Raw genomic sequence first — 26,793 nt, forward strand, 5'->3', positions numbered from 1 at the left:
ATGTGCAAATTAAACGGTTACATTCAGGCTATACCCAATGAGACGCAATTCAACTCATTTCACAGTTAGCAGGCTGACATCTGCGCACTATAACCTCACTTACCATGCATAAATACAGCACTGATACGGTACTCAACTTTATACACATTTCAGAGTATGCTTCAATACAAAAATATTGAAAAGGCACATGATTTTCCAAATATTCTCAGCCATATGGCGAAAAAACTATTTCTATGCTGACCATTTCTACCATTAGATGTCAGCATTGTGCTATTCTGATATATTATGGTGCTACAAAGTGATGAATAATGATTCACAGACAGCAAAATAACACACCTCAGGTTATATTTACATCATAAATAAACCAGTTCAGTTAAAATATCACACACAGTCATAATTCATCATCATTACTGTAAAAGAAACCAATTATTTCCACATGAATATAGTGTTTAGCCAAGTACCTGTTTACAGTTACAGCTGGGGCAGTTTTAAAAATAAAAACTGGATCACATTTAAATTGGTTATGTGTAATGCTGACAACATCAAATGCAAAACATTATCTTGGCTGGAGAAGGACTAGTTATTTGTAAGTGTGTACAACCTGTGGCCACCATGACAGAATTTCACATTAAATTTAGGTGAGCAAATGCACAGCTTTATACCTATATTTTGATTTGTAAATGAACAAATTCCTAATAGTGTTTATTGCTGAAATATCTGCACAACAGTATATCTGATCGATTATGTGACTAAGCATTTAAGAACCAAAATACACAAAAATTCACTTAAAATCATACATTTTTGCACGGGGTTCAACTTTAAATGTCCTAAGTATACAGTATGAGCAGCAAAATATTTTATACATCAATAAAAAGTTGAGAGAACATCACACTAAGGCATGGGAGTGAAACACCCTACAGTGAACATGACTTATCTACATGAGAAAAGCTGATATGTGGTTTACGATCACAACATTTGCAATCATATTAAGTGATGTATTAGCAGCTATTTGATTCAGTAATTTAAAACAGCTCATGTATTAAGGTACATCACACTACTAACAGATCTTCTAAAACCAGGTTAGAAAATCTCATTTAGTTTCACAAACTAGTCCGACAAGAATATGTTTGCGCAAAAGACGTAACGGGGGACTGTGTAAGCATTTAAAAAGCACATGGAATGGTAACAGACCAATTATGGGGAGAAAAGGAGTGGAGATCTTGGACGAGAGCAGCCACTGCATATAAAAACACACTTTACCCGTCTTGGTATGACCATGTCTCTGGCTTATTCACACAGGAATTTATGCTATGCTAACCCGCAAACACTTGAGGCTGAAGGGGAGGTGGCAGCCTGTCGTTCTCCACGTTCTCCGCATCGATCGCGGATGCTCGCGATTTGATCTCCAGTGGGTATCGCTCCAGGATCTCCTGCACCTCGCGGGCCACGCTGTCCTGCCATTCTGCCAGTTCGGTCTGCAGGCTTTGTGCCCCCTCCATGACCTGTTGCTGTCTCTTCTCAAGGTTGGATAGGACGCTGAGATTGTGATGGATCTGGCTAAGTGCTGGGTTGACACGGGAGCCACTCTGGAGCCAGGCTGCGGGATCATCTTGCCTTCGAGGGGAAGCCTGACCGGACATGTAGCGCTCAAAGTCCTCAGGGCTGAGATTCAAGGAGTGGGCGTCCAGCTTTTCTATGAAGGCAACGGCACAGCACTGCAGGAAACACGTGATGAAGATGAAATTGAGAAGATACAATAAAAAATGTGAAAGAGAAAATACATGAATCCAAAAGACTAGACTAAACAGGAAGATTTATTCCCAGTTGCCGTATGACTAATCGGCCTGCAAATTTCAGCAGTAATTACAGTGGCCCCAAACTGTATTTGGACACTTTTGCCACACTTTAAAATATATACATTTCATTGCATTAGATAACAAAATATCAAACCAAGTGACATACATTTAAAAGAATAAAGTACACGTTTGGACCAAATTATTCCACAAAAAATTACTTTAAGGCCAAATAAGGGCCACATTCAAATTATGTATGGACCTACCAGGTTGGTGAAGTAGTATCCATCCTCTCCTGTCATAAGCCTTGAGGGGTTGCAGAAGCGTGTGATGTACTGAATGTTGGACTGCAGCCGTGGAGGGTTGGCCTTTAACACGATATAGATGAGGGTGGGTAGGAAGTCATCTGCAGAAGCTGGTTCGTTCTTGGTGACCCTGATGGCGTTGAAGATGTGCTTGCTGCAACTGGTGATGAAGGCCAGTTTATCCCTGGGCACACGCTTAGAATCCATTTCAATAATATCTGTGGTTGACAAAAGAAGAAAAAAAAAAAAAAAGTGTATATTGATGGAAAACAGCAAATAAAAGGACAAAATAATACCAAGCTTTGCAGACTCACCTGTGATGGCTTTGACTACACTATCAGAGACCTCTGGGATCTCCTCATCCACAGGAACACACAACATCTGAATGGTTACCCAATGTAAGGCCCTGAAAAACCAGCCATCATTCCATCATTCAAGGAGCTAATCAAGACCGCAGATTTTCAAGAAGAATGGTGTAAAAGCATCATACTTTCTTGAGGAATATTTTAACTAACTAAAAACATTTTCTTTAATTGAAATAAAGCTGAAATATAAATATAAACATTAGATGTAATACTTAAACGAAAATTATAAATGTTGCCTTTGTAACTAACTGAAATAAGTTTAATCTGAAGTACTAAAATTAGAAACTAAAACTGAAATATTTTACAAAAACCAAAATTACAAAAACCTAAGCTAAAATGAAAATGAAAACTGAAAATATAAAAATAAATTCTAATTTAAAATATTAATAAATACTATAACAGTATATAAATAAAACTAAAATAACACTGGCTGACCGTATCCTGCGCTGGGTGGCCAGGTCTTTTTTCTCATCATCTGAGGTCTCTGGACAGAAGACGCTCTTGTAGAGTCGAGTCATGATGTATTTTTCCACTTGGTCCATCACCCTGTCCACCTTCTCTGAGGAGCCTGAGGAAAGAGGAACCCACTGAGGTTTACATTTGTAAAGGAAGCATTCATCTGACTTCTGGCAAACTATTTCAAAAACCATGAAAAGTTAAAGGGATAGTTCACCCAAAAATTTACTCACCTTCAAGTTGTTCTAAACTTCTATGAATTTCTTTCTTCTGCTGAACACAAAATAAGGTATTTTGAAGAATATGGGTATCCAACCCCATTGACTTCCATGGAATGGAAAAAAAAATACTATGGAAGTCAATATGGCCCATCAACTGTTTGGTGACTGACATTTTTCAAAATATCTTCTTTTGTGTTCAGCAGAAGAAAGAAATTCATACAGGTTTGGAACAACTTAAGGGTGAGTAAATGATGACAGAATTTTCATTTTTGGGTGAACTATCACTTTAAGTCTAAATATAAATATGGCTCAGAGAAGTGAAGGAAATGGTCCGACCACAGCATTCTACAGAGAACAGCCCCTTTCACTGATATACAACAAAAAATCCTTTAGATATACTTGTGTTTTACTAACAAACATGAAATCTGTGATGCTTATCTCCAGTTTGTTACATAACCCTGCTCCCACATCAGCATGCTGGGACAACAATGAAGTTTCTTAGATAGTTAGCAGACATGATGGCTGGGTGTACAGGATTTGCCACAGTGCTGTTATTGTTAACGAAAACTATTAAAAAATATTTTTGTTAAATGAAATAAATCTGAGATAAAATATAATAAATATTATACAAAAAACTTTACAAACATTAAAAAAAAAATTTATGTTGCCTTGGCAGCTAACTTAAAGAAAACAAAAAAACACTTAAGTTAAAGTACTAAAATTATTAAAACTGAAATAAAAATCTCTTTCATTCTTATTACAGAAGAAGAAATATTCAAAAATGACAGAAGCTACTACTAACACTATATATATATATATATATATATATATATATATATATATATATATATATATATATATAATAAAAATTAATGATGAAGGGGTTTCATTTTGTAAATATTGCCCACTTTCTAAATAATTCTGCCTCCCCCAGTACATACAAAAAATTTAGATAACATCTTTCAAATACCATTACAACAAAACATCCGGTCAGTAAGCGAATCAGATACGGCAGTCATGCAAATTGAATCAGTGAGTAATTCGTTTGAGTGATTCAAACCAGTAACTTGAGTCTTTTTGACAGACTCAGCACTGCTAAGTTTCTCTAAAGCATGAATCCTACCTTTAAAATGATTCAAGAGTCGGTCAGACATGCCCTGATAGAAGTCCTGCACACACTCAGACAGTTCTTCAGCACTGAGATCCTGCTTGTCAGAACGAATACAAAAAATATGCTTATTGAAATGATAAACAGCTAAAAGTTGATGTGGGCATGTGACCCTGGTTCTGACCTTTTTATTTCCCATGCTCTCTATGAAAGCGCGGCTCTGCTTGTGGATCTCTCTGCCGGGTTTCTGCAAGGTCTTGAGGAACTCCAAGAAGTCTCGTGACACGCGATCGGTCTCGATGCTGGACTGACGGGTAATGGAAGGACTGGGCGTTTTTCCCTCGTGGCTCTCTGAGGAACACAAATAAGCGCACAGTATGTTTATAAAACAAACTGTATGAACAAAGTGGATATTAAAATAAATCAGCTGAAAATGGGAGTTCAGCAGAGTTCATCACAGAATGTCATGTGAAATTAAGTAAATTCCCATCATTCTACAACAACCAAAGTCCAATGGGTCTTTGAGAATCAAGAGATTAGCTTAGTATTAAAGGCTGAATTACACATGACTTTCTGCAAAGAATAAAGAAAACCCCCACTGAATAAACCAATGTAAAATGTCACATAATACATATATATTCACAAGTCCAAATCAACTTGTAGCTCATAAAGGGAGAGGACAACCTTCTCAGAAGTAGGCACACTACTGAAATATTGATCTGTTACCATGCCAACACCTTTGACATCATATCAGAGTCAAAGAGTAGCTGAATGAAATGAGAGAGAATTCTAGCATGCTTTAGTTCAACACTGCACAAACAGATGCTATTGCACCGGTCTTTCTGAACGCCCCATTGACAGTAATGGAGCGTTAGAAGGATTTCAGCCTGAATGCATGCAGCTCATATATAACACTGATGCACTGGTTTGTTTTCTGTGATTTGTGCTGGAGGGCTACAGTGATGTCGCACTAATACCCACCTCTCAGCCTTGATACCAGAGCTGCCACCAGATTGACAAGAAAAGAGGAGGACGCATGACAATGAGACAGTGAATAACACGAAAAACAATAGTAGGGTGAATTCAATCATGCCTTTTGATACACACACAACTAACATAGAGAAATGAACAAATACACAGTATGGATCAGGGCAGTATGTCACAAAGAACATCTTCTGAGCTCAAAAATGTTTGTTGTACTTTGTGAAATACTTTTAGTAAAGACACTTTCAGACAGTTACCTCTTCAACACAGAACATCACACAAAAACGGGGTGGTCCACCTCAGAAAAGACAAACACTGCAATCTTCACCCACGTTCCCTTTTCATTACCCCAGATTTTTCTTCAGGCTCTGTCAGTTACCTTCAGTGGGGGAGCCCATCTCCCAGGGTTGGGTAAAAATGCCCTTCAGATCCCTCAGGAGGGTTTCTCCATGGCTCTCCCTCCTGCCCTGCAACTTCTCCTCTTTCTCTTTCTCTCGTTTCTCGCTTTCTTTTTCAGGGGGGACTAAAACACCCAGGGTAGGCAAAGGGAAACGGGCGACACAGAAATGGAGGGGGTGAAATGGGGCGATTACAAATGTGGGGTTTCAGATGAGAACGTGAAAAAGATGTGGGAGAGGTGGGGCGGAGATCAGACAGCAACGAGATGAAGAAAACAAACTGAGAGATGAAGGGTCGATCACTTGTTGAAATAAAATCATCTCATAAGAACATGATAGACAAATGATAAAATCATGTGACTGCAAACATAAATGTATCAAATCATGCAAAGATTTATTACACTACTGGTCAAAAGTTTGTGGTCAGTAAGATTTTTTTTGAAAGAAAAATATTAATACTTTTATTCAGCAAGGACACATTAAATTCACCATAAGCGACAGTTAAGGCATTTCTAATGTTACAAAATGTTTCTATTTCAATTAAATGCTGTTCAAATAAATGTTTCTTGAGCAGCAAATCAGCATATTAGAATGATTTCTGATGGATCATGTGACACTGAAGAGTGTAATGATGCTGAAAATTCAGCTTTGCCATCACAGGAATAAAATACATTTTAAAATATACTGATATAGATAACAGTTTTTGTGAATTGTAATATTTCTCTATTACAGTTTTACTGATTTTTAAAAAAATCAAACTACTTCTTACTAATTAAATAAAAAACATTATAAATCTTACTGACCCCAAACATTTGAACAGTAGTGTATACTTGACGTTTCAATGATAAAGCCTTTTAATTACCATCATTCATGTCTATTAAACTAATATTAAACTAGTTTAAGTTCCAAATTGTTGTTTTGTTGTTGCAAGCAGGCACAGTTTACAGCTTTATCAGAGAGATGTCATCTAATGAACATGGTAAAATCAAAATGGAACCATGTATGATGATGAGGGACGTCATTTGCATAGGAAGGATTGAGGAGATCCCAGAGGAAACAGGAAGGATTTCCAGAAGGAATCCAGAAGCAAAAGGAAGTGTGATTTTTTTTTATGATTATTTTGGGCTCTAAGGGAAATGTAGCAACGTAAGGGAAAATCTACAGCACTGACTCAGGTCTATGAAGCTCCACCAGTTTTTACTTGTCCAACCAATGATAATATTCCTACAGCATATTTTATCAAGGGCAAATAATAATTTTGTCGGTGGCAGACGAACAACACCGCATCCAATCCACGAGCCACACCCACTGCTCGTCATCAGCTGACGACTCCTACCGCAAAACAACATTAATCACACTCATATCGCTCCAATCCCACCCTCCTCGTACCTTTTTTTGGTGCCGTGCGGGAGGAGGGGCTGAAGAACTTCTTCACGGTGGTGACCTTACGGGTCTTCTCATTGGTTTTCTTCTCCTCGAACTTGGAGAAGGTGGCGAGAGAGGGCTGAGAGTGGGACTGTGGAGGCTGGGTCTGAGAGGAACTGTGACTGCTGACATAAGCTGCCTCCTCTTCTCTTTGCAGCCTGCGACAGGAAGCACATCATTGCATTACTCTGTCTGAACATCATTTCTGCTTTATGAATCTATTGGTTACGCTGAATGATTCTTTTACTTAATACTTAATGTGTGAACTAACGAAGCAAAACCACTACAGTTTAATACTCCACCTACATGAGAGTTTCATAAGCAACGTGTCCAACTTACTTCTCAGCCAGAGCCCAGTCCTCCTGGATCTGTCTCTGCCGGGCTTTCTGGTACTCCTCCCTCCAGCACTTGGAGCACAGGCCCTGCCAGGCAGCATTGCCATAGTAACCGCAGCCTTTCTTACACAGCAGTTCTGATTGGTCCACATGGATCCCCCGTCGCTCCGAACGCTGACTCATCGTGTCCCCTTTTGTCTGGGTAAAGAAACAGGTTTGACATTGTGAACTGAATTTGCATATCCTGTCTGCAGTACATGCTGCAAGACAACAGGAGTCAGATTACATAATGTGCTCTGCAAAGACATGCAACTCATGCAGAACACATCACAAATGTCAACATTGCTAAAAACGAGACAAGAGGAGTCATTTCAATAATCTGATAATCTGAGCAAAGCTGAAAGTGAAACTGCTGTGAATATCAGATATTCAGACTTTGATATTTTCTAAAGGGTAAACATGCGAATGAAACATAATATATATCACTGATATATTATATATATATACTGATATATAAATAATGCGAATGAGACATGATGCCAAACAGCCAATTTAAACAAATGCATCTCAACTGAAATGACAAAGTGAGTAGATCAGACATGTTCGATCTGGTCTCTTTATAGCTTTAATGAAATAAATGTTTAAAAACACAAGCACTCTGATCAACACTGATGACATGACTTTAAACTCCGAGTATTAAGTTACATCACATAACGTTACTGACATCGTTCGTTCAATACCGGGGGTTGTAGCTTATTTTCACTGCTGACTAAACATTTATTAAGTGTATAATGGAGGGTTTACATTTACAATCAACTTAGAAAATATATTATCTACTGAAAATAACATTGAATGTAATTTAATCCGCCGCAGGCAAACACGTCAAGCTAGCAAAACAGCTAACGTTACGTGGCTAGAAACAAACGCAATAACTCACTGTCAGCAAGATATAAGATAAATACACAATATTCCGACTAAAACTACATTAAACAATTTTTTTTTAAATAAACAGCAAGTTTTCGTGTGTAATGGTAATCTACCAGAGAGCGACAGATACCTCGTCAGCGGTCTCGTCTCCGGGTCACAATGACATCATATCCTCGCGACTGGTGTGAGCGTTGTGTGGGCGGGGCTATAGGCGGGCTGAGCTCCAAATGTCAAAAGTCCCTCAGTGCATATATCAAAGTATTTCATCAACTTTTTTAATCTCTGTACAAAATCTGATAAATGAAGCATTATTATAAACGTTTAAAAAGAAAAAGCCCTGCTTCTAATAAATTGCAAAATATTTGGTTTATTATCAGCACAATAAGAGCCAGTACAATAATGCAATTCAAACAACAGTATACAACAAATGTACAACAGAGAACAAATATGCATCGGTTTAGACTCGAGCAACATAAAGTAAACTGGGCAAAGCCAGTTAGGATTAACAGATGCGTTTCATCTCGTATTAAATATTCTGCTGCCAAAACACAGAGAGCTCATGCAACTTCATGTGGCCTTCACAGCTCTCACAGCAAACCAATGAGAGAGAGGTTTCAGAAGACTAAATGAACAAATACTGCTAAATCATATGCAATTGTTGAGGGTTATGGCAATTAAAAGCATGGACAAAAGCTACTGGCAGCAGAAAATAATTTCATAAAGTGTCAAAGTAGCAAAATAGGCAATCTAACCTGCAATAAGGTGGCTAACAGTCTTTTAGTATAATTTTAAATATATACTTCTTTTGATTCACATTCAGGAGATTTCATTTTCAACGTAGTACGTAAACTTATTCTAAAAAATACATTTTTGAGAAGGTTTATTTATGTACATAAATCAAAAATTGTATGCTTGCCTAGTGGTGTATGGTTATTTTAGAAGGCTTTTTGTGAAGCTTTGGGTGGTTTTAAATACCAGACCTTTGTATTCTAGTTAAAGTCAGTATCTGTTTGATCTGTAGTGCTTATTATTGGCAACAAAATATAGATCAGGTCCTACATATATAAGTGGTTAAACAATTGGGTAAAATAATTTTAAAATACTATAGGGAAAAAAGGGTTTTCTTCTTAAGAAATACATCACAACCAATGGCAAACGTCCAATTTCCCAATTTGAGTCCAGTTGTTTGATTCTTTGATCCAACACTTAATACATTCATTACATCTAACACAGAAACATATTTGCAGAGATGTCGTAATAATTAGAATAGGAAACACTGTTTCACATAAATTCACTTCCTCTGAGGACAATTCCAGAAAACCCTTTTAAAACTATCACTGGATGGAACAATTCTGGGTTTATTCTAAGTTAAACAATTACTTACAAAAACTAAGGAATCAATAGAGCTGCCCATAAAGGAAATTTCGGGTTGCAAACTGCAGTTTCATGAAGAAACAAAAGAGCAACTGCCACAATAACAGCCATCTTATTGAAAAGCTTGTCATTATTATTTCCACTCATTTCGAGTAGGATTCCATGATTTTGCTGGTTCATTGTAACTGTAGACAGCAGCAAACATCACTTGCTCAGACCTTGTGCACTTGGCAAAACACCTCACCATCACCACCAGGTGATTTTAAACTCATAGATGGGCCTTTTGCAGTAGTAGTGGTTGATGAGGTGTTTGTCACACACGCCGATGCATTGCTGGTCAGCAGAGATGCCACGATCTGCCAGGTCGCTCACTATGCAGTGAAGAAGGTCATAAACATCAGCCACTGCCTCCCAGGGCCCAAAGGACACGTCAACCTCACAATGGTGCTCAAACAGCTTGGCCTCGCTCTCTGAACGCTCAAATCGCAGCGAATTGAACAGCGGCCTTTCATAAGGGGTGATGGGCATCTCCTCCTTGTACACGCAGATCTTCAGCTTCGCAAAGCGAGCCTTCCGCTGCATGGCACGAAGCTTTGCGATCTCCACAATGCGTTCAAGATTTTCTGGAGCAAAATGGAACAATGTTTAGTCAATTGAAAACAACTTTTTTTATTTATAAGTTTTAAAGGTGTAACAATATATTGCAATATCGCAATACAAAAATGCAGCATGCACTGTGGATAGTGACAATATGTTAATATGGTAATGACCAGGGCCATCCCAAGCATGGGGCGGGGCCAAGTACGAGTTAGAGAAAGAGGACCAATCCAAGCCTATTCAATGTCACCCCTGATGTAATACCAAATATAGCAGGTTTTTTTTTTTGTTAACTTTTTACTATGGAAGCTTGTTTTTCGCCATGAAATAAAAAAATAAAAAAGGTAATTGACTTTTTATCTCACAATTCTGAATTTTCTCGAAATTGTGAGTTTATATCTCAGATATAAAGATATATAAAGTCGAGATATAAAGTCAGAATTGCATGATATAAAGTCAGAATAGAGAGGTATAAACTCACAATTTTGAGAAAAAAAGTCGCAATTGTTATAACTCGCAATTGTGAGTTTATATCTCACAATTTTGACATTTTTCTCAGAATTGCATGATATAAAGTTAGAATTGCATGATATAAAGTCAAAATTGTGAGTTATGAAGTCAAAATTGTGTGATATAAAGTCAGAATTGCATGATATAAAGTCAGAATTTATCAGAAGTGATAAAAACTCAGAATTGAAGTGAATTTTGATCAGAAGTGATCAAAAACATCAGAATTGCGTGATATGAAGTCAGAATTGTGAGTTATAAAGCCAAAATTGTGAGTTATAAAGTCAAAATTGCGTAATATATAGTCAGAATTGTGAGTTATAAAGTCAAAATTGCGTGATATAGTCAAAATTGTGTTATAAAGTCAAAATAGCAAGATAAACTCACAATTCTGAGAAAACTGTAAAACTCGCAATAGTGAGTTTATATCTCACAATTCTGACTTTATAATGTGCAATTGCGAATTATAGTCAGAAATGCGTGATATAAAGTCAGAATTGCAAGTTATAAAGTCAGAATTTATCAGAAGTGATAAAAACTCGCAATTGCGAGAAAAAACGTCAGAATTGCGAGATACAAACAATTCTGACTTTACATCATGCAATTCTGACTTTATAACTTGCAATTGCGAGAAAAAATAAAATGAGATTAAAAGTCGCAATTACCTTTTTTATTTTTTATGTGGCAGAAACAAGCTTCCATAGTTTACCGTATGTTACAAGTAATAATTTTAAATAATACTTTTTCAACTCTGGCTTTGTTCAGAGTATCGTGAGAGTACCGTATCGTGAGATCATTATCGTGTATCGAACCGAATCGTGACATGAGTGTATTGTTACACCCCTAATTATTTTTATTTTACCTTTATAATAGGGCAAGAGATCAAGAAAAGCCTGTCGCACTTTCTCTCCGGTAAGTGGCTGCGTGTCTTCCAGGCTTTCCAAAAGAGGCCCGAGAGCGTAATACTGAGCTTCTCTGTGCACCGCACGCACACGGTCCCTCTGAGGCAGCTCACCCTCTCGCAAGAAATTCAGAATATCCCTAAAGCCAGAGAAGTGTGTATATATAAGCACTTCTAATAACCATGCGATTTTAAACTGGATATCGAGCAGTTATTTAAGTAATCCACTGATGAAATAATAAAAACAAAAGCTAAATTCAGATAATCATACTGTTTGCTTTGTATTTTTGGGTTCTAGGCACCAACCATTATCAGACATTGACTAATCTAAAGACTAACCCAAAATATGCTCCGTCACGGTCGATGAAATATCGTCCCTCTGCATCCCGGGGAATTTGGTGGCGGCCACTAAACATGGCAGCCAGCATAGTGTCCTCATAACGACGCAGAGTGGACAGCCGGGTGGTGAAATATGTTCCTCCTACATTTAGGGGGATGACCTCAGGAAACTGGGGAGAGAGAAGAAACAGAAATATCCTTTTGTGTTAGTCTGAATGTACAAAACATCTCAAGTTTGGGTAAGAAGGTTTTAATGTTTTTGAAAGAGGTCTCTTATGATCATCAAGGCTGGATTAAATACAGTTAAAATAATGTGCAATAGTATTACAATTTAAAATTATTTTTATTTTAATAACTTTTAGAATGTAACTTATTCCTGTGATGGCAAAGAGAAAAGACATTTCTCCAGTCTTCAGTGTCAAGAAACGTTATTATCAATGTTGAAAACAGTTGTGCTGCTTAATATTTTTGTGAAAACTGTGCTATTTTTTTCAGGATTCTTTTATAAAAAGAAAGTTCAAAAGAACAATTTATTTTAAATATAAATTTTGTGTAAGATTATAAATGTCTTTACTTGTTTCCTTTCAAAAACAGATAGTGTATGTACACTAATCAAAGTACGTTAATCGTTTTGCCCCAGGAGGACTGAGATGTATATCTTTAGCATTTTCTGAACTTTTGAAGCATTATGCACCAAATTGAATGCTGTTAAACGTTTAAATTTCCTTAAAACCCGTTGGCAATGATAAACAAAGGTGTTGGACTAATCATATTACACATCTTGACAGGTCACTCTGGGTTTAACAGAAGTCTGCAAGACATGATTAGTTTAATCCAGAGGATATGATTTGATTGACATGTGACGTGAACCAATCAAAGGCGGCGTTCACCCGCCCCACTGGGATGAAGGACCAATCAGATTGCAGTAATCGGGAAGAAAACACGCTCAATACATCTGTTGCCTATGGAAACGGTTATGATTAAACGCTGGAAAACTACACAGTTCCTCCAGATTATTTTTTGAAAAAAAAAAAATCACATTGGGGGGGAAACCCAGACGAACGTAGACATTTTAAAGCTGGATCTAGAAATCACACTTACAGTAACGTACAACAAACTACTCGGTGATGATGATGATAATAATAGCACATCCTCTTTAAACCTCGGGGACTTACCTCCTCAGGTGCGTCTAAGGTGCGAAGGGACTTCCCTAGATTAAGATTAGGGACTGGTACGGCTGGTTTGCGATACTCCTCTTCCTCGTTGTCCGCGCCTGACATCGCATCTCCCTGTTTTTCAGTGTCACTCGCAGCCGAAAACACCACCATCACTCTCGGCTGAGGAGGGACCGTCCGCCCCTCCTGCGCGAACCTCCTCACCCGTGATGTTGCCATTTGGAGCGGAGCTGCTGCGCTAAAGGAAAGCGGAGGCGGTTCTCCGTTTGTTTCGCCTGCTCCATTATGCTGCATGCACACACCACAGCAGGGTTGATAATAGTTTAGATAAAGGCCCACAGTAGACTGTCAGCGATTGTTATGATGTCCAGGTCCGTGTACAGGAGGACGGCAGGGTAGCACAGCACACCCCGCGCGAGAGGTGTGGTCTACAGGCTGATCAGGTGGATGCGAGACTACTCTTGTGCTCGGTAAAGCACGTACGCAAATTGCGTAGGTGACAGAGCACGGCTGGAATGTTTTTGGCCGTGTACTCCGCTACAGGCGTAAACATAAATAGAGATTTACAGACATGCGTAACTTGTGTACACGTAGTTAATCAGGCATCATTTTTATGTAGGGCAGAGTTGACATATATATATATATATATATATATATATATATATATATATATATATATATATATATATATATATATATATATATATATATAACACACAAGCACACACAATGTATGTAATGAATTTTATTCATGTTTATGAATTATGAATGAACTGATTCCAAAATAGTTTTAGTATTTATCCATCATGCTCTTTGAAGGTCAGAAAAATCTGGACTTTTGGTAATAACTATGATGTCCAAGTCCACTAAAGGAGGGAGAGCGTTTCGCATTAGGCTCCTAAACGCTGGAATAGCCTTCATGATGATGTTCAGGGCTCAGATAGCCTACATTATCCCAGTTTAAAGGGATACACTGAAAAAAAATGCTGTTCTTACTTAGAATTTTTGTCTTGTTTCCAGTCCAAATATCTAAAAATTCTTAGATCAAGAAGCATTTTCTTGACAAGAAAAAAATTATTTTCTTGTTTTTAGGAAAAATAAGTCAGAATTAAGTGAGTTTTTCCTTAAAGGTGCCCTAGAATCAAAAATTGATTTTACCTTTGCATAGTTGAATAACAAGAGTTCAGTACATGGAAAAGACATACATTGAGTTTCAAACTCCATTGCTTCCTCCTTCTTATGTAAATCTCATTTGTTTAAAAGACCTCAGAAGAACAGGCGAATCTCAACATAACACTGACTGTTACGTAACAGTCGGGATCATTAATATGTACGCCCCCAATATTTGCATATGCCATCATGTTCAAGGCATTAGACAAGGGCAGCCAGTGTTAACGTCTGGATCTGTGCACAGCTGAATCAACAGACTAGGTAAGCAAGCAAGAATAATAGCGAAAAATGGCAGATGGAGCGATAATAACTGACATGATCCATGATTACATGATATTTTTAGTGATATTTGTGAATTGTCTTTCTAAATGTTTTGTTAGCATGTTGCTAATGTACTGTTAAATGTGGTTAAAGTTACCATCGGTTATTACTGTATTCACGGAGAGAAGAGCCGTTGCGATTTTCATTTTTAAACACTTGCAGTCTGTATAATGCACAAACACAACTTCATTTTTTATAAATCTCTCCAACAGTGTGTAATGTTAGCTTTAGCCACGGAGCACAGCCTCAAACTCATTCAGAATCAAATGTAAACATCCAAATAAATACTATACTCACATGATCCGACGCATTCATGCAGCATGCATGATGAGCATCTTGTAAAGATCCATTTGAGGGTTATATTAACTGTGTGAACTTTGTAAATGCACTGTATTATAGCCGAGAGCTCGGGGGGGCAGGGAGCGCGCGATTTAAAGGGGCCGCGCGCTGAATCGGTGCATAGTTAATGATGCCCCAAAATAGGCAGTTAAAAAAATTCATTTAAAAAAAAATCTATGGGGTATTTTGAGCTGAAACTTAACAGACACATTCAGGGGACACCTTAGACTTCTATTACATCTTGTAAAAACTGGTTCTAGGGCACCTTTAAAGCAAGCAAAATAATCTTAATCCAAACTGAAAACAAGATTATATAGGTTATTTTTGTTTTCAAATAAGATTATTTTGTTTTTAAGGAAAAACTCAATTTTGACTTATTTTTCCTGAAAACAAGAAAATAATTTTTTACTTGTCAAGAAAATGATTCTTGATTTAAGAACTTTAAGATATTTTGACTAGAAACAAGACAAAAACTCTAAGTAAGAACAGCATTTTTTGCAGTGCAGTTGCAAAAAAATTCTGTCATTAATTACTCACCCTCATGTTGTTCCAAACCTGTAAGACTTTTGTTCATCTTCGGAACACAAATGAGATCTTTTTGATGAAATCTGAGAGCTTTCTGTCCCTCCTATGCAGCTACCACTTTGATGCTTCAAAAAGTTCATAAAGAGATTGTAAAACTATTCCATATGAATTGAGCAGTTTAGTCCAAATTTTCTGAAGAGACTCGATCACTTTATATGATGAACAGATTTAATTTAGGCCTTTATTCACATATAATACATAATTACTTGATAATTACTTCAATGAGCTCATTGTTTCTGCCTAAAACTAATACATGATGTTAGCTAACTGCATGATTTGTATATGTACATTCTGAAATACATTACATGGACACAGTCACATGTGATAACAGATCACTCTAAATTGTAGCCTAATGTAGACACATGCATTTTCTGTAGCTAAAGCTAATTTGAAGCGATATGTATTGTAAAAAGCGCTATACAAATAAATGCAAATTGAATTAAATTTAGGAAGCAGTGCATTACCCGGATAAATTGAGTTCTTATGCATGTGTCCCCAATACATTTAACAACATTTATAATGTTAAATAGAATTTTATTAGGGCCCTTAATTTAAATTTTACTCATTTAAATCACTTTGATTTATTGGACTACAGTCATTTTCTCATGTCCACAGAGAACCTGAAATAACTGTATTTCCAGTAGGCTAACATTAAATGTTACATTATCTAAAAACATATTTTAGCGATTCATTTGAAGTAATAATAGCCTACTGATAGGTTGTCCACTGAGTTATTGTCCACTTTATATCCTGATACTTTGACCTATATCTGTTTAAATAAATAAATAAATAAATAAATAAATAAAAATGTATAAATGAATAACAAAAACCATGTTTAATTTTTAAAGTTGAAGTCCATTACGCAACAACAACCTGAACGTCCCACCAATCTCTTACATGGAAATATTTATCTCGCACGGCATTGGCCAAATTTCACTCAACCCACAAAGAAGGACATATCTAATTGGTCACTTTGTTGTTCGCGGAAGCAGATGACGGTTGTTTTAGGTGATCTCTGCGCAATGGCGGAGGTCACACAGCGGTTCGGGAGAGAAGCTTACAAGCTTTTAAAACCTCAAAATCTCCCGCTTTTGGATAAAAACTGTAAACCCGTCTCACAGGCAGCTTATGTTGCAGCTTTAACAAATTCAATACAGCTCTGTGAGATTCGTAGTGACCGTGTCAGAGCTGCTAAAGGACTGTGTGAAACGAGCCCGGCAGGTCTGGAGACTGCAGAAGGGAATGTAAACAGACTCTTCACGGGTGCTGGTGGAGATGCACACAGCCTGAAAGTGCCGTTGGACTACCGTTCTGGAAATATTAGTAAATGGAATGACCGCCGTGGATTGAAGTCTAAGGCATCTCTGGTGCACGTACCGTCCTGGGAGAGCTTGTGTTGGGGAATACATGGAAAACTCCATAAAAAGACTCTCTATGGACTTGCAAATGCTCAGTTTATGTCTTTCAGTAGAGCTTACAGTGGCACACAGAATAACGGCAGTCCAGCTGAGCCACTATACAAATCCAAGTCTGCATATTATGAAATTTTGGGAGTGTCTCCATCAGCCACCCATGCACAAATCAAGACTGCTTACTATAAGCAGTCCTTCATATATCACCCGGACAAGAACGCAGGGAGCGAGGAGGCCACGTTCAGGTTCTCTCAGATCAGTGAGTCTTACCACGTCCTGGGTAATAAAGCACTGAGGAGGAAATACGATCGAGGGATCCTGAGTCAAGCAGACCTGCTGGGATCCAGCAAACCCACTAGCAGAGAGAGTTCAGCGTCAGGACAGCAGACCAGAGCCCGACACTCCCCCTCTGTTGGATCCGCCCAGCAGAAGATCTTCGACTTTGATACCTTCATCAGATCACACTATGGAGAACAGCTTCAGAGAGAAAAGCAGCTCCGGCAGCGCAGAGAAGAGATTCTCAGGAAGGAGAAGGAGAACTATGAGGATGTGAAACTGGGCAGGTTGAAGGAGTTCACTGTGGGGTTAATGCTGGCTATGGCAATCGCCATCTTACTTAGTCTAAAGTCTAGCAAGTGATTAAGATACAGGGATACTTGAAGCATATCTCTTATATTTTAACAGCCAACATGCAAATATATAGTACTGATATTTTATTTTTACTTTTTTTTTTTTTTCATATGGACAGTTGCATCAACCCCCTTAAAGTTAATACATTGGCAAGATACCCATTAAAATAAAAATGTTTTTTTGCAAAAAACCCCCAAACAAAATAACCATAGTTTCTGCTTAAAATACCATTGTTACTACTACAAAAAAACATATGTAGACTTCAGATGCAAAAGCCTCTATGTGGCATCTGAAAATCTCTTCTAAAATGAGCATTTTTATCAAGCTCTTATATTTATGTTCAGTTATTTCACGCTAATGGCAATGAAAATGACCTATTAAATTGAAATTACTGAACATAAACATACGAGCTTGATAAAATGCTAATTTTAAAAGAATTTCAGATGGCTTTTGCCTCTAAAGTCTTCATATATAGATATGATAATGATATATTTTCTCCAATGTTATTGTACTTAAAATAAACCATGGTGTTTTGGTGGATAAGACAATTAATAATGGTCTCTGTGTAATAATGGGTGCCATTTTAGCTATAATTGTGCTCTACCTCATCTGTTAAACTGTATTCACAATGTAAGGATTAAATGAACCTGATGCATTGAAACTGCTAGTAAACACTTACGGCATTATTTTGCACAAAGGCCCTTGGTAAAAACTGACCTGGGTTTATTAATGTCTGGCTTCACTTCACCTGAGTTACCAATTTAAATTTGAGAATAAATGACAAGTATTGTGTTCAAAATAAATGTTTGTGACTCGACAATGAAAGTGTAACATTCACTTGGAAGAATGATGGAAATGTTCTGGGGTTGTGAATGGATAATTGTTAAGGATGTGGTATACAAACCGCAGGTTCAGTCTCAAATTGGGATGAACCTGGAAATGCAGATTTGTTGAAATTACAACAATTCAATTTAAGTGTGCCTTCTGGTTATTTAAATATATGGAGGAATATGTATTCTGAGGATGTAGATAAGAAAATAAATTATTCAGAAAATTTCAGCAACTTTGTCTTCTGTCATTGATTGTGTGGAAGTGTGTTATTTCTAGCAGTAAATGTTTATTTTTGAGACTTTGTGTTTGTAGTTTCATTTGTGTGCTTAAAAACACATCCCTATAATAGATATACATGTGTACATATATATATATATAACTGTTGTAGTCATAAAACATTTAGACATGTAAATTATGCTTTGGGCTGCTTGAACATGGCTTCAAATTTCTGACATCAGAAATACTCAAATAAATGCAGAGTACAGTGATAATGTGTTTGTACAAAAGATATTTACTTCAGTTAATACACCTATGGTGGTAATGAGGAATAATAATAATAATAATAATAATAATGAATTTCAAACAGTGATATTGCTTTTTTCATTTTGGATTAGAACAGCGCTGGGAACAGAATACAAGACTACATGATGATACACAAAGGAAAAACCAACCGAACTAAATACATATCAAGAGAACAAAGTGGAAGAGTCTTTATTCAGGTAAAATGGAGGATTCAGCTCCATCTTGTGGTTCAAAACCATGACACATAGAAAAATAAACCATACAACTGTCGTTAGCAGGTGTAAGAGGGAAAGTGTCACCAACAAACTAATGGACAAAAGGACTGTGCTAAAACCGAGGTTCTACCTGAGCTTTGAGAGACCTAAGGAGAATCTATAGGATACCAGCTTGTGTTGGGAGCTGCCTGTCATATTTCATTACAAGGCTTCATATTACCCATATTACAGCATACAGAGCAACAACAGAGAGAAGAGAGAGAGAGAGATATCTGAATGTCATGATCAAGACATCCCATTTCCATAGATTGTTGGTCGAAATGAATCATGATAACTTGGTTAAATTGTTGCTCTCGCTGAGACAGATGTATAATCGTCGTGCTCGCCTCACATGTAACACAATTACACAACTTTAAAAACAAAGAGCGAGAGAGAATCTCCATCTGGGATACAATGAAACAAACTGTGGCTGTTCAGAACATACTGTCTCAGGTGAAGAAAGAACATACTGTCTCAGGAAGTGATGTAAGTGTGAGGGAATAAACGAGGTAACAATTATGACATCACTAGCGAACTAAGCTACGGACGAATATCTACATTAATGCTACTCGTGACTACCAATGTAATATCAATAATGATGATCTTTTTTTGTTGCTTTGTTTTTCTTTTTTTCTTTTTTTGTCTTTTTTTTATTAAGAAATCATATAAACGTGCTGTCTGTGCAGTCATATGTTGATGTGTTTAGTCATCTGCAATACTTTCCATAGAAAAATATTTGCAAAAAGCAGAGAAAAAGTGCTGGACATCTGCATTGAGAATCGTCTGGAAACTCGTTGTTTCTAAGTGTTATTCTAAGTGTTTCATGCCATGATATCAACAGTACGGTTACGTTTCAGTCAGTGAGAACGTGGCAGACATATAAAAGCGTCCTTATAATGTAGACCAGATTTGAATGAGTGTTTTTTTTTCTTCTTCTTCTTCTTCTTTGTGTTCAATTGAAATCACATGTTTATGATCAGAAAAGAGTCTTTACAAGTTGATTTGTCTGTTTTGACAGTTTGGTCCACACTACAGTATATATTCTACAAATCATTTCAAGAGTTTCCACATGCCAAATCCATCTGTGAACTTCCTCCAGCGCGGGGGAAACTTACCGTTAAAATACAACAACATGGTCAAAAACATCTAATGAATGCCTAGAAATGATTAAAACGACATTTGGGACAAATAAATGTGGCGTTAACCGATTGAAATTGCCATTGTAAAAACTTTGGTTTTTTTAATATAACCAAGCCTGAATCCTGGGACAGCTGTTTTCTCTCAGATAAAACAATACAGACACCCTTAAAAGTACAGAATATTATGACCTGAGACTAGATGAGACCTTACCTTATTATTAAACTTGCTGGCGAAAATTGCTAAAACGTGTTATGATCTGACACACGATATTTCCAATCACTTACTTGGAATGAAGACGACGCGATTATAGTAGCGAACAGTTTTCAGTGAAGGCACTCCAATGTTAGACGTGGAGAGAAAGTTCGAAAAACAGTCACGGGCTTCGACGTATTCGTATATTCTGATAAAAACATTGGTTCATGAAGTATCTCTCTGTGCTTTCGTTAGGTCTTAAAGAGACAAATTTGATTTGAATCATTCATTGGCACACATAAAAAAGGCCAAAGGTAGTTTTAAGCCGACGTCGTTCTTCAAGATTCATCGGCGTAAATTTTAACGCAACCGAACGACATCAAGTGAATTTCATTCCTACTTAAAAAACAAACAAACAAACTAAAAAAAAAAAAAAAAGACCAATTCCTCAAGGTGCAGCTCAAAGCGACAGCTAATTTCAGTGACGGTAACTACCAGTTGTTCACTGGCTCAATGTAGCAACTAAGCTTGATTGCGATAATAAACGTAATCTCAGAACGTTCGCAGGTTAATTAATTACCTGAAAACCTAATTCAAGAGCATCAATCGGTTTGCCTTTGTAGAGTGAATACAACCAAATGCAATTCATATTGAATTGTCATCTTTAAAAATTGTTAAAACATCTAAAATGCGTACTAATTAAAATCATTAATGCAATACATAGAATTCTGCTTCCTTTGTCAACGTAGTAACTGTTCATCCAGCTCACTAACAGAGTAAAATATATGAAAAAAAAAAATGATAATCTTCAGAATTAATCAATAGACATGTATCAAAAGTACATCATTTAAATGTAATCCAATACTGCCGGCAGTCTATTAGTCTAAAAATATGTAACCTGACCTTTTATAGTCCCTTCCATTACAAAAAAAAAAAAACAAAAAAAACACGTATAACAATATAAGACATCAATATGTAAAAGACAGCATCTATAAATAAGCAAACCACACCAACAAACAAAAAAAATTATCTACCATTAGTTTATGCGTGTAAATAAAAAGAACTTAAATGTACTATGTGATATGCTGCAGGACTGCTAAATAGCTTAGGGACGTGAGGAGGTGTTTGCTTCCACGGCCTGTGGCGAGTAGTAGTAGTAATATACAAATATAGATCGCTCTTCTCAACAATCTCACACACACACACACACACACACACACTCACACTCAAGGTTCGCACACAGACGAGCGCGTGGCACCACCGATCTGTGCTTTCGTTCACAAAATCAACTGCATACAATGACACAAGGGCCGGAGGTGAAAAGTGAGCAGGTTTTGAAAGGTGTTTCAGGAGAGAAAGAACGTTTCTACAGAGGTGCAAAGTCCTCGCCGCGTCCTCTGACGCGCTTGTGTAGCGATTCACCTCAGGTTGCTAACGATAAAAGAGCTTTTCATTCACAATCTACATATTTTCCTCTTTTTTATGTGTTAAACAAGAAATGTGGATGAAGATGTGTCCGAGTCCTCCGTCATTTACAGTATGAAAAAACAAAAGTCCATTTCGCAAGGTGTTTTTCCAGTTGTCTCGGAGGACAGATGCGTGCCGTGGACGCCATGAAAAGCTCGTATACGGTCGGGTGAACAGCGAATGGAGAAGCTGGTGAAAAACCTGAAGTTTGCACGAGAGCGAGCGGTTAGGAGGGTTTCCCCGCATACTCAGCGTCCGGTACCCTGGTGCTGAGGACCAGCCCATACAGTGCAGTGGCCCACGGCCACACCATAGAATTAGAATTTATAACACCATAGATATTGGATTAGAATTGTAATTCTATGGGCTCAAACCGCCCAACTTGGTTAGAGGTCTCTGATGTATGGTTCTATTATAAGAGGATAAAAATCAGGCTTGTTCATTCTCTTTAAAAAATATCTTGTCAGGAATATTTACTCAAAGTACTGTACAAATCCTTTTTTCTTCTTCACTATCTGTCTTTGTTTTGGCCTAAAATGACGTTTATTATTAAACAAGACCTCCGCGAGCTTCAAAACGCAAGTCGCTGAGGCGATTAAAGCTATGGAAAAAAAATAAACGAGCGCTACCCTTACAAGAGACCTAAATAACGATAAAAATTGACACTTCGCTATAGAGTTAGGAAATTTCTCCCGTCTCCCATTTGCGTCGACCTTACAACAACAGTATGAATTTTTGCGTGATACGTGGATTCTTATTTATGACCATTATTTTTCGTTCGCGTGATTTTTTTTATTCTCTTTTAGGCCGTTGGCGTGTAAAATCAAAAGGAGTGCTGTTTAGAGTCAACTGACTGTGCAATCTCTCGGTGGCAACTTAATTGCTATAAAAAGGATTTTCTTCTCGCATCGGAGAAGCTTCCGAACTGTGAAAATAATGCGGGTTCCATTACGCTGGAATCCATTGCGTACTAGAGTTGCATAGCCATTGGATGGCCTCCTCTGGGGTAGGGAGGGAGAGGCAGGTGGGACGGTGCACCCGTGTTCCTTCAGCCAACACTTGCTTTTAAATGCTTGCCTTTTGGTTTGAAACCGGTTCGAACTAGTCTCTGCTGACGGCCGAAGCATACATGATACAAAAGAGGAAACTCCCAAGAGTCTTGAGAACTGATAAATTATTGTAACAGTTATTCAGCTTGTTGGTGAGAACGCCTCTATTAGAAATAGAGACAGTGTGATATCATAGTGTGTACTTGTTTTTTTGTGACTGTCGCCAGTCTTGAGAATATTTCGTGGGGAACGCTCCCTCTGCTGTGCTTTTCAGTTTTGTGTCTTCACCATAAGCCAATGGTGTCACGGCCCTGTGGCCAGCAGGGCCGTTAAGTGCTTCACAAAATAAACAGACTAAAAACTCGTTTCCTTTTCTTGTTCTTGTCTCTGATAACCCACTTCTAAACAGCGATTTGAAAACCCTTGGGTTAACCGGTGGTGTGTGTGCACCAGGCTTGGCCAGGTTAGCTCAGTGAGGGACAAAGTGAGAATAAAACAACAACACGGCGGTGGCTCAGAACTCCCATTCGTGAGGCTCGTCGCGGTTCGCTGCTTTCTCCAGCCTGTGGATGATGTTGTTGAGGTTGGCTGCTTTCTTCTTGCGCAGACTGCTGTCCTTTGGGTTTCGGCAGGGGGTCGCGGCGGCAGTGGCAACGGACACGGACTCGGGAATGCCGAACAGGCTGTCTATGATGCCTCCTCGCGGCCTGCTGGTGCCCGAGGCGCTGGGGAACTCGCCCTCGCCCTCTTCGTCTCTGTGGCTGAGGCCGGGGCTCTCCAGGAGGCCCTTGCGCTCCTCGGAGCCGCTCGGTCGGCCCTCCGCGGTGCTGTCGGACTCGGTGCCGTCACAGCTGTTGTCTCCCTCGCCCCCGGACTTCCCTGCCCGCGCAGAGGGGGACCCGCCTTCTCCGGCCGCTGCCTGTATCTCTTCGATAAAGAGCTCTCGCCGGATACGGGACCTGCGAGAACAACAACATACTCGTAAGAACAGGAATACAGGCAAGTGGTAGCTATAAAGTTTTAATAATCTTTCTAATTCTATTAGAATAGGGAAGTCCACACTACGAGTAGAACAATAACGACACAGAAGAACGATGTTATTGGAATCACTTTCAGAAAGATTTTTTCCAGCTGGTGAATGATAAAAACATTGACAGGCAATCCGAATCCGGCCAAGTTCAAGCATTTAAAGCAGCACACTTATAATAAACAAAACGTTATTGGTGTGGACGCTTATATAGTTATTTCAGTTATTGTTTTGGGTGTGAATGGGCCTTAAAGGGATAGTTAGTGAAAATTATCCCATGATTTATTCACGCTCAAGCCATCCTAGGTGTATATGACTATCTTCTTTCAGACGGACACAATCTGAGATATATATAAAAAGATCCTGGCTTGTTTAAACCACGAGAGGTGTCTAAGCTTACGATACTCTTACATCCTGCGTCATACATCGCCTCAGTTGTTACTCTTGTGGCGCAAGTCGACTTGCGCAGTATGCGTACGGTCGTCTGCCGGAAACTAGTTATTATAGTTTAGAAAGTTTTAAATAAAAAACCCATCGCTTCGCTTCAGAAGGCCTTTATTAATGCTTTATTAATGTCGTATGGATTATTTTTACGATGGATGCATGCATTTCTTTGGGTTTCAAAATCGCAAAATCAAAATATATCTCTGATTGTGTTCATCTGAAAGAAGATAGTCATATACACCTAGGATGTCTTAAGTGTCTTGAGTAAATTGTGGGATAATTTTCATTTTTGGTTGAACTAACCCTTTAAGGGTTGAAGTGCCATGATACCTGTAGTTGTGGAACCAGTTGATGACCGTGCTGGTTTTGAGGTTGAGCTGGCTCGCCAACTCCTCGATAGTTTTAGGGGAGGGGTAAGGCTTCTGCTGGTAGGCTCTCTTCAGAGCTTCCTTCTCTTCTGGAGCCAGAACCACGCGGGGTTTCTTCAGCTGGGGCTGCTGCTGCTGCTGCTGATGCTGCTGGGAGAGGTGTTGGGGGCTGGCGCACTGAGTGAGGTCACTTCCTGACAGACCACTGTCCAGCGAATGACTCTCACCAATGGAGCTGTGGCGCCTCTTCATGTAGGCTGGAAAACACATATGGAGAACAGCTGTAAATACAATCAGAGAGTACATATAAGCATTTCACATGATTCCTTTAACAGGAAATATTCAAGATTGGCTCATATTGATTGGTCAATTTTAAAATGGCAGGGGAGGGGGGCAATGTGTCCCCCTCAGTGTCTATGGTGGTTACAGTGTGTTAGATGCTGCAGATTAAATTACAGTTAATACAATGCTTGATTGCTGTATTTCTCTCTAGTCAGTAGGGGGCAGTCTCTGATTACAAATATTATTATTGCATCATGAGGTCTTTGTAAATTTGACTTGAGATTTGATTCCACCATTATTCCACCAGCATTGCAAAAATAACTAAAAATAAATAAATTAATAAAAACTCAAACAAAAAGGTAGATTCATCAGGGCTTAACGATAAAGAGAACCTGATGATTTGAGTTGAACAGTGCTTTCATCATTTTATTTTTTGTACATGTTGATTTTCTGTTTTGAGCAGGTTTTAGTATAGAGTAATGTGGAGTAATGTGTTCTAACTGCCCAACTTAGATGATTTTTTTTTTTGTGAAAGTCAGTTAAAGTAGGCTGAAAATAATAAATCAGTAATGTTTATGCAGTATGCATATTATTTTTTATAGCTGTCACAAAGTTAGATTGTAAGTGTAAAATGTTCTGCTACTGTATTATTGAGAATTAAAAAATAGTTTTTGTGTTACATTAATTTGATCAAGTGTGACAGTAATGACATTTATAATGTTACAAAAAAAATCTTATTTAAATAAATGTCATTCTTTTGAACTTTCTATTCATAAAAGAATTCTGAAAAATGTATCACATCCCTTTTCAACCTTGATAACTATATGAAATGTTTCTTGAGCAGCAAATTGCATCACAGGAATAAATTACATTTTAAAATATAAACAGATATTTTAAATTGTAATAGTATTTCACAATATTACAGATTAAATAAAAAAAAAAGTGCCAGTAAAAATGTTTGCTGGGCAAGTACAAATCTGAATACTAGGCCAACTAGGCCAGCAGAAAAAGAAAAAAAAATCCTTGTTGAGCCCTGTTCACGATAAGCAAATGTTCTCAAAACACCAATCATTCCTTCTCCTTCTAACAATTTACAGCTTAATAAGAATAATTTACAGTAACAATAGCACTGAGCAACCAGTATGTCTTTCAATCAATTTTTTTAAACGAACACAAACAGACAGGAAGCACATTAATATCCCTGTTCTGATTAAAAAAGCACAGTACAGCTTAACTACACAGCTGTGTGTGAAATTTGTCATTTCCTCTGCGTTTCAGTGTCTGTTGAAGAGGAGCCTTTGGCAACAGCAATAGTAAAAGATTCCGCTGGTGGCTAAAACTCTCAGAACAAGGGCCAAGCAAGGCTAATTTGCTTTGTGCCTCTAGCCAGCGTCGAGGTCAAATTCATACTCTTTTCTGAAAAGCTAGAGCAAAAGACAGCGAGGTGGAGAGAGACAAAAACAGACAGAAAGAGCACGACAGCAAAGCTGTTGCTTTCTGTCCCTGGCAAGCGCACAGTGGGCTTTAGGGGTAAATGGTGGAGCCAGTTT

At 38.0% G+C, this 26,793-nt stretch overlaps 4 protein-coding genes across 21 annotated transcripts in view; 1 reads left to right on the forward strand and 3 right to left on the reverse strand.

The window, feature by feature from the left end:
- Positions 1–328: 328 nt before the first annotated feature.
- rabgef1 (RAB guanine nucleotide exchange factor (GEF) 1) lies at positions 329–8,545 on the reverse strand. 5 transcript variants are annotated; one of them, XM_048180796.1, is made up of 11 exons: positions 8,448–8,545; positions 7,395–7,588; positions 7,020–7,213; positions 5,612–5,755; positions 5,230–5,250; positions 4,433–4,599; positions 4,264–4,345; positions 2,899–3,031; positions 2,413–2,504; positions 2,060–2,316; positions 329–1,715 (listed from the first exon to the last, which is right to left on the reverse strand). In XM_048180796.1, the coding sequence occupies exons 2-11, from the start codon at positions 7,571–7,573 to the stop codon at positions 1,314–1,316; spliced, it is 1,671 nt and encodes a 556-aa protein (XP_048036753.1). In that variant the 5' UTR covers positions 7,574–7,588; positions 8,448–8,545; the 3' UTR covers positions 329–1,313. The 5 variants fall into 5 exon arrangements, with proteins under 5 accessions (XP_048036753.1, XP_048036754.1, XP_048036755.1 ...); XM_048180797.1 differs by having other exon boundaries at positions 8,431–8,506; XM_048180798.1 differs by lacking the exon at positions 8,448–8,545 and adding an exon at positions 8,328–8,351.
- Positions 8,546–8,664: 119 nt separating this feature from the next.
- On the reverse strand, positions 8,665–13,796 carry kctd7 (potassium channel tetramerization domain containing 7). Its single transcript, XM_048180802.1, has 4 exons — positions 13,211–13,796; positions 12,036–12,205; positions 11,658–11,836; positions 8,665–10,314 (listed from the first exon to the last, which is right to left on the reverse strand). Exons 1-4 carry the CDS (start codon positions 13,502–13,504, stop codon positions 9,938–9,940), a joined length of 1,020 nt encoding a protein of 339 aa, XP_048036759.1. The 5' UTR covers positions 13,505–13,796; the 3' UTR covers positions 8,665–9,937.
- Positions 13,797–16,613: 2,817 nt separating this feature from the next.
- On the forward strand, positions 16,614–18,366 carry LOC125262214. The gene has a single exon (XM_048180818.1). The coding sequence runs from the start codon at positions 16,618–16,620 to the stop codon at positions 17,674–17,676; it is 1,059 nt and encodes a 352-aa protein (XP_048036775.1). The 5' UTR covers positions 16,614–16,617; the 3' UTR covers positions 17,677–18,366.
- Positions 18,367–18,989: 623 nt separating this feature from the next.
- The window catches only part of cux1a (cut-like homeobox 1a), a 145,588-nt gene continuing 137,784 nt past the window's right edge, over positions 18,990–26,793 (reverse strand). For 8 of the 14 annotated variants that reach the window (XM_048180814.1, XM_048180809.1, XM_048180810.1 and 5 more), the window contains 2 exons: positions 24,924–25,242; positions 18,990–24,081 (listed from right to left, as the gene is read on the reverse strand). In XM_048180814.1, the coding sequence (XP_048036771.1) occupies positions 23,637–24,081; positions 24,924–25,242 (764 nt within the window). In that variant the 3' untranslated portion in view covers positions 18,990–23,636. The remainder of the gene's footprint in view (positions 24,082–24,923; positions 25,243–26,793) is intronic. The other 6 variants (XM_048180805.1, XM_048180813.1, XM_048180807.1 and 3 more) reach the window with 1 other exon arrangement.

Source organism: Megalobrama amblycephala, linkage group LG2 (genome assembly GCF_018812025.1).
Source record: "Megalobrama amblycephala isolate DHTTF-2021 linkage group LG2, ASM1881202v1, whole genome shotgun sequence".
Classification (NCBI taxonomy): Eukaryota; Metazoa; Chordata; class Actinopteri; order Cypriniformes; family Xenocyprididae; genus Megalobrama; species Megalobrama amblycephala.

Bases quoted from the DNA above. Each gene is read 5' to 3' on its own strand.
- LOC125262214 (XM_048180818.1), top strand. From the start codon at position 16,618: ATGACGGTTGTTTTAGGTGATCTCTGCGCAATGGCGGAGGTCACACAG.
- kctd7 (XM_048180802.1), bottom strand. From the start codon at position 13,504: ATGCAGCATAATGGAGCAGGCGAAACAAACGGAGAACCGCCTCCGCTT. The intron at 12,206-13,210 runs GTAAGTCCCCGA...CTCTCTCCCCAG, and splicing joins CCTTAGACGCACCTGAGGAG to TTTCCTGAGGTCATCCCCCT. The intron at 11,837-12,035 runs GTTAGTCTTTAG...CTCTGGCTTTAG, and splicing joins CGTGACGGAGCATATTTTGG to GGATATTCTGAATTTCTTGC.
- rabgef1 (XM_048180796.1), bottom strand. From the start codon at position 7,573: ATGAGTCAGCGTTCGGAGCGACGGGGGATCCATGTGGACCAATCAGAA. The intron at 4,600-5,229 runs GTGGGTATTAGT...TGTGTTCCTCAG, and splicing joins TCTGGTATCAAGGCTGAGAG to AGAGCCACGAGGGAAAAACG. The intron at 4,346-4,432 runs GTCAGAACCAGG...TCTGACAAGCAG, and splicing joins AGAGCATGGGAAATAAAAAG to GATCTCAGTGCTGAAGAACT.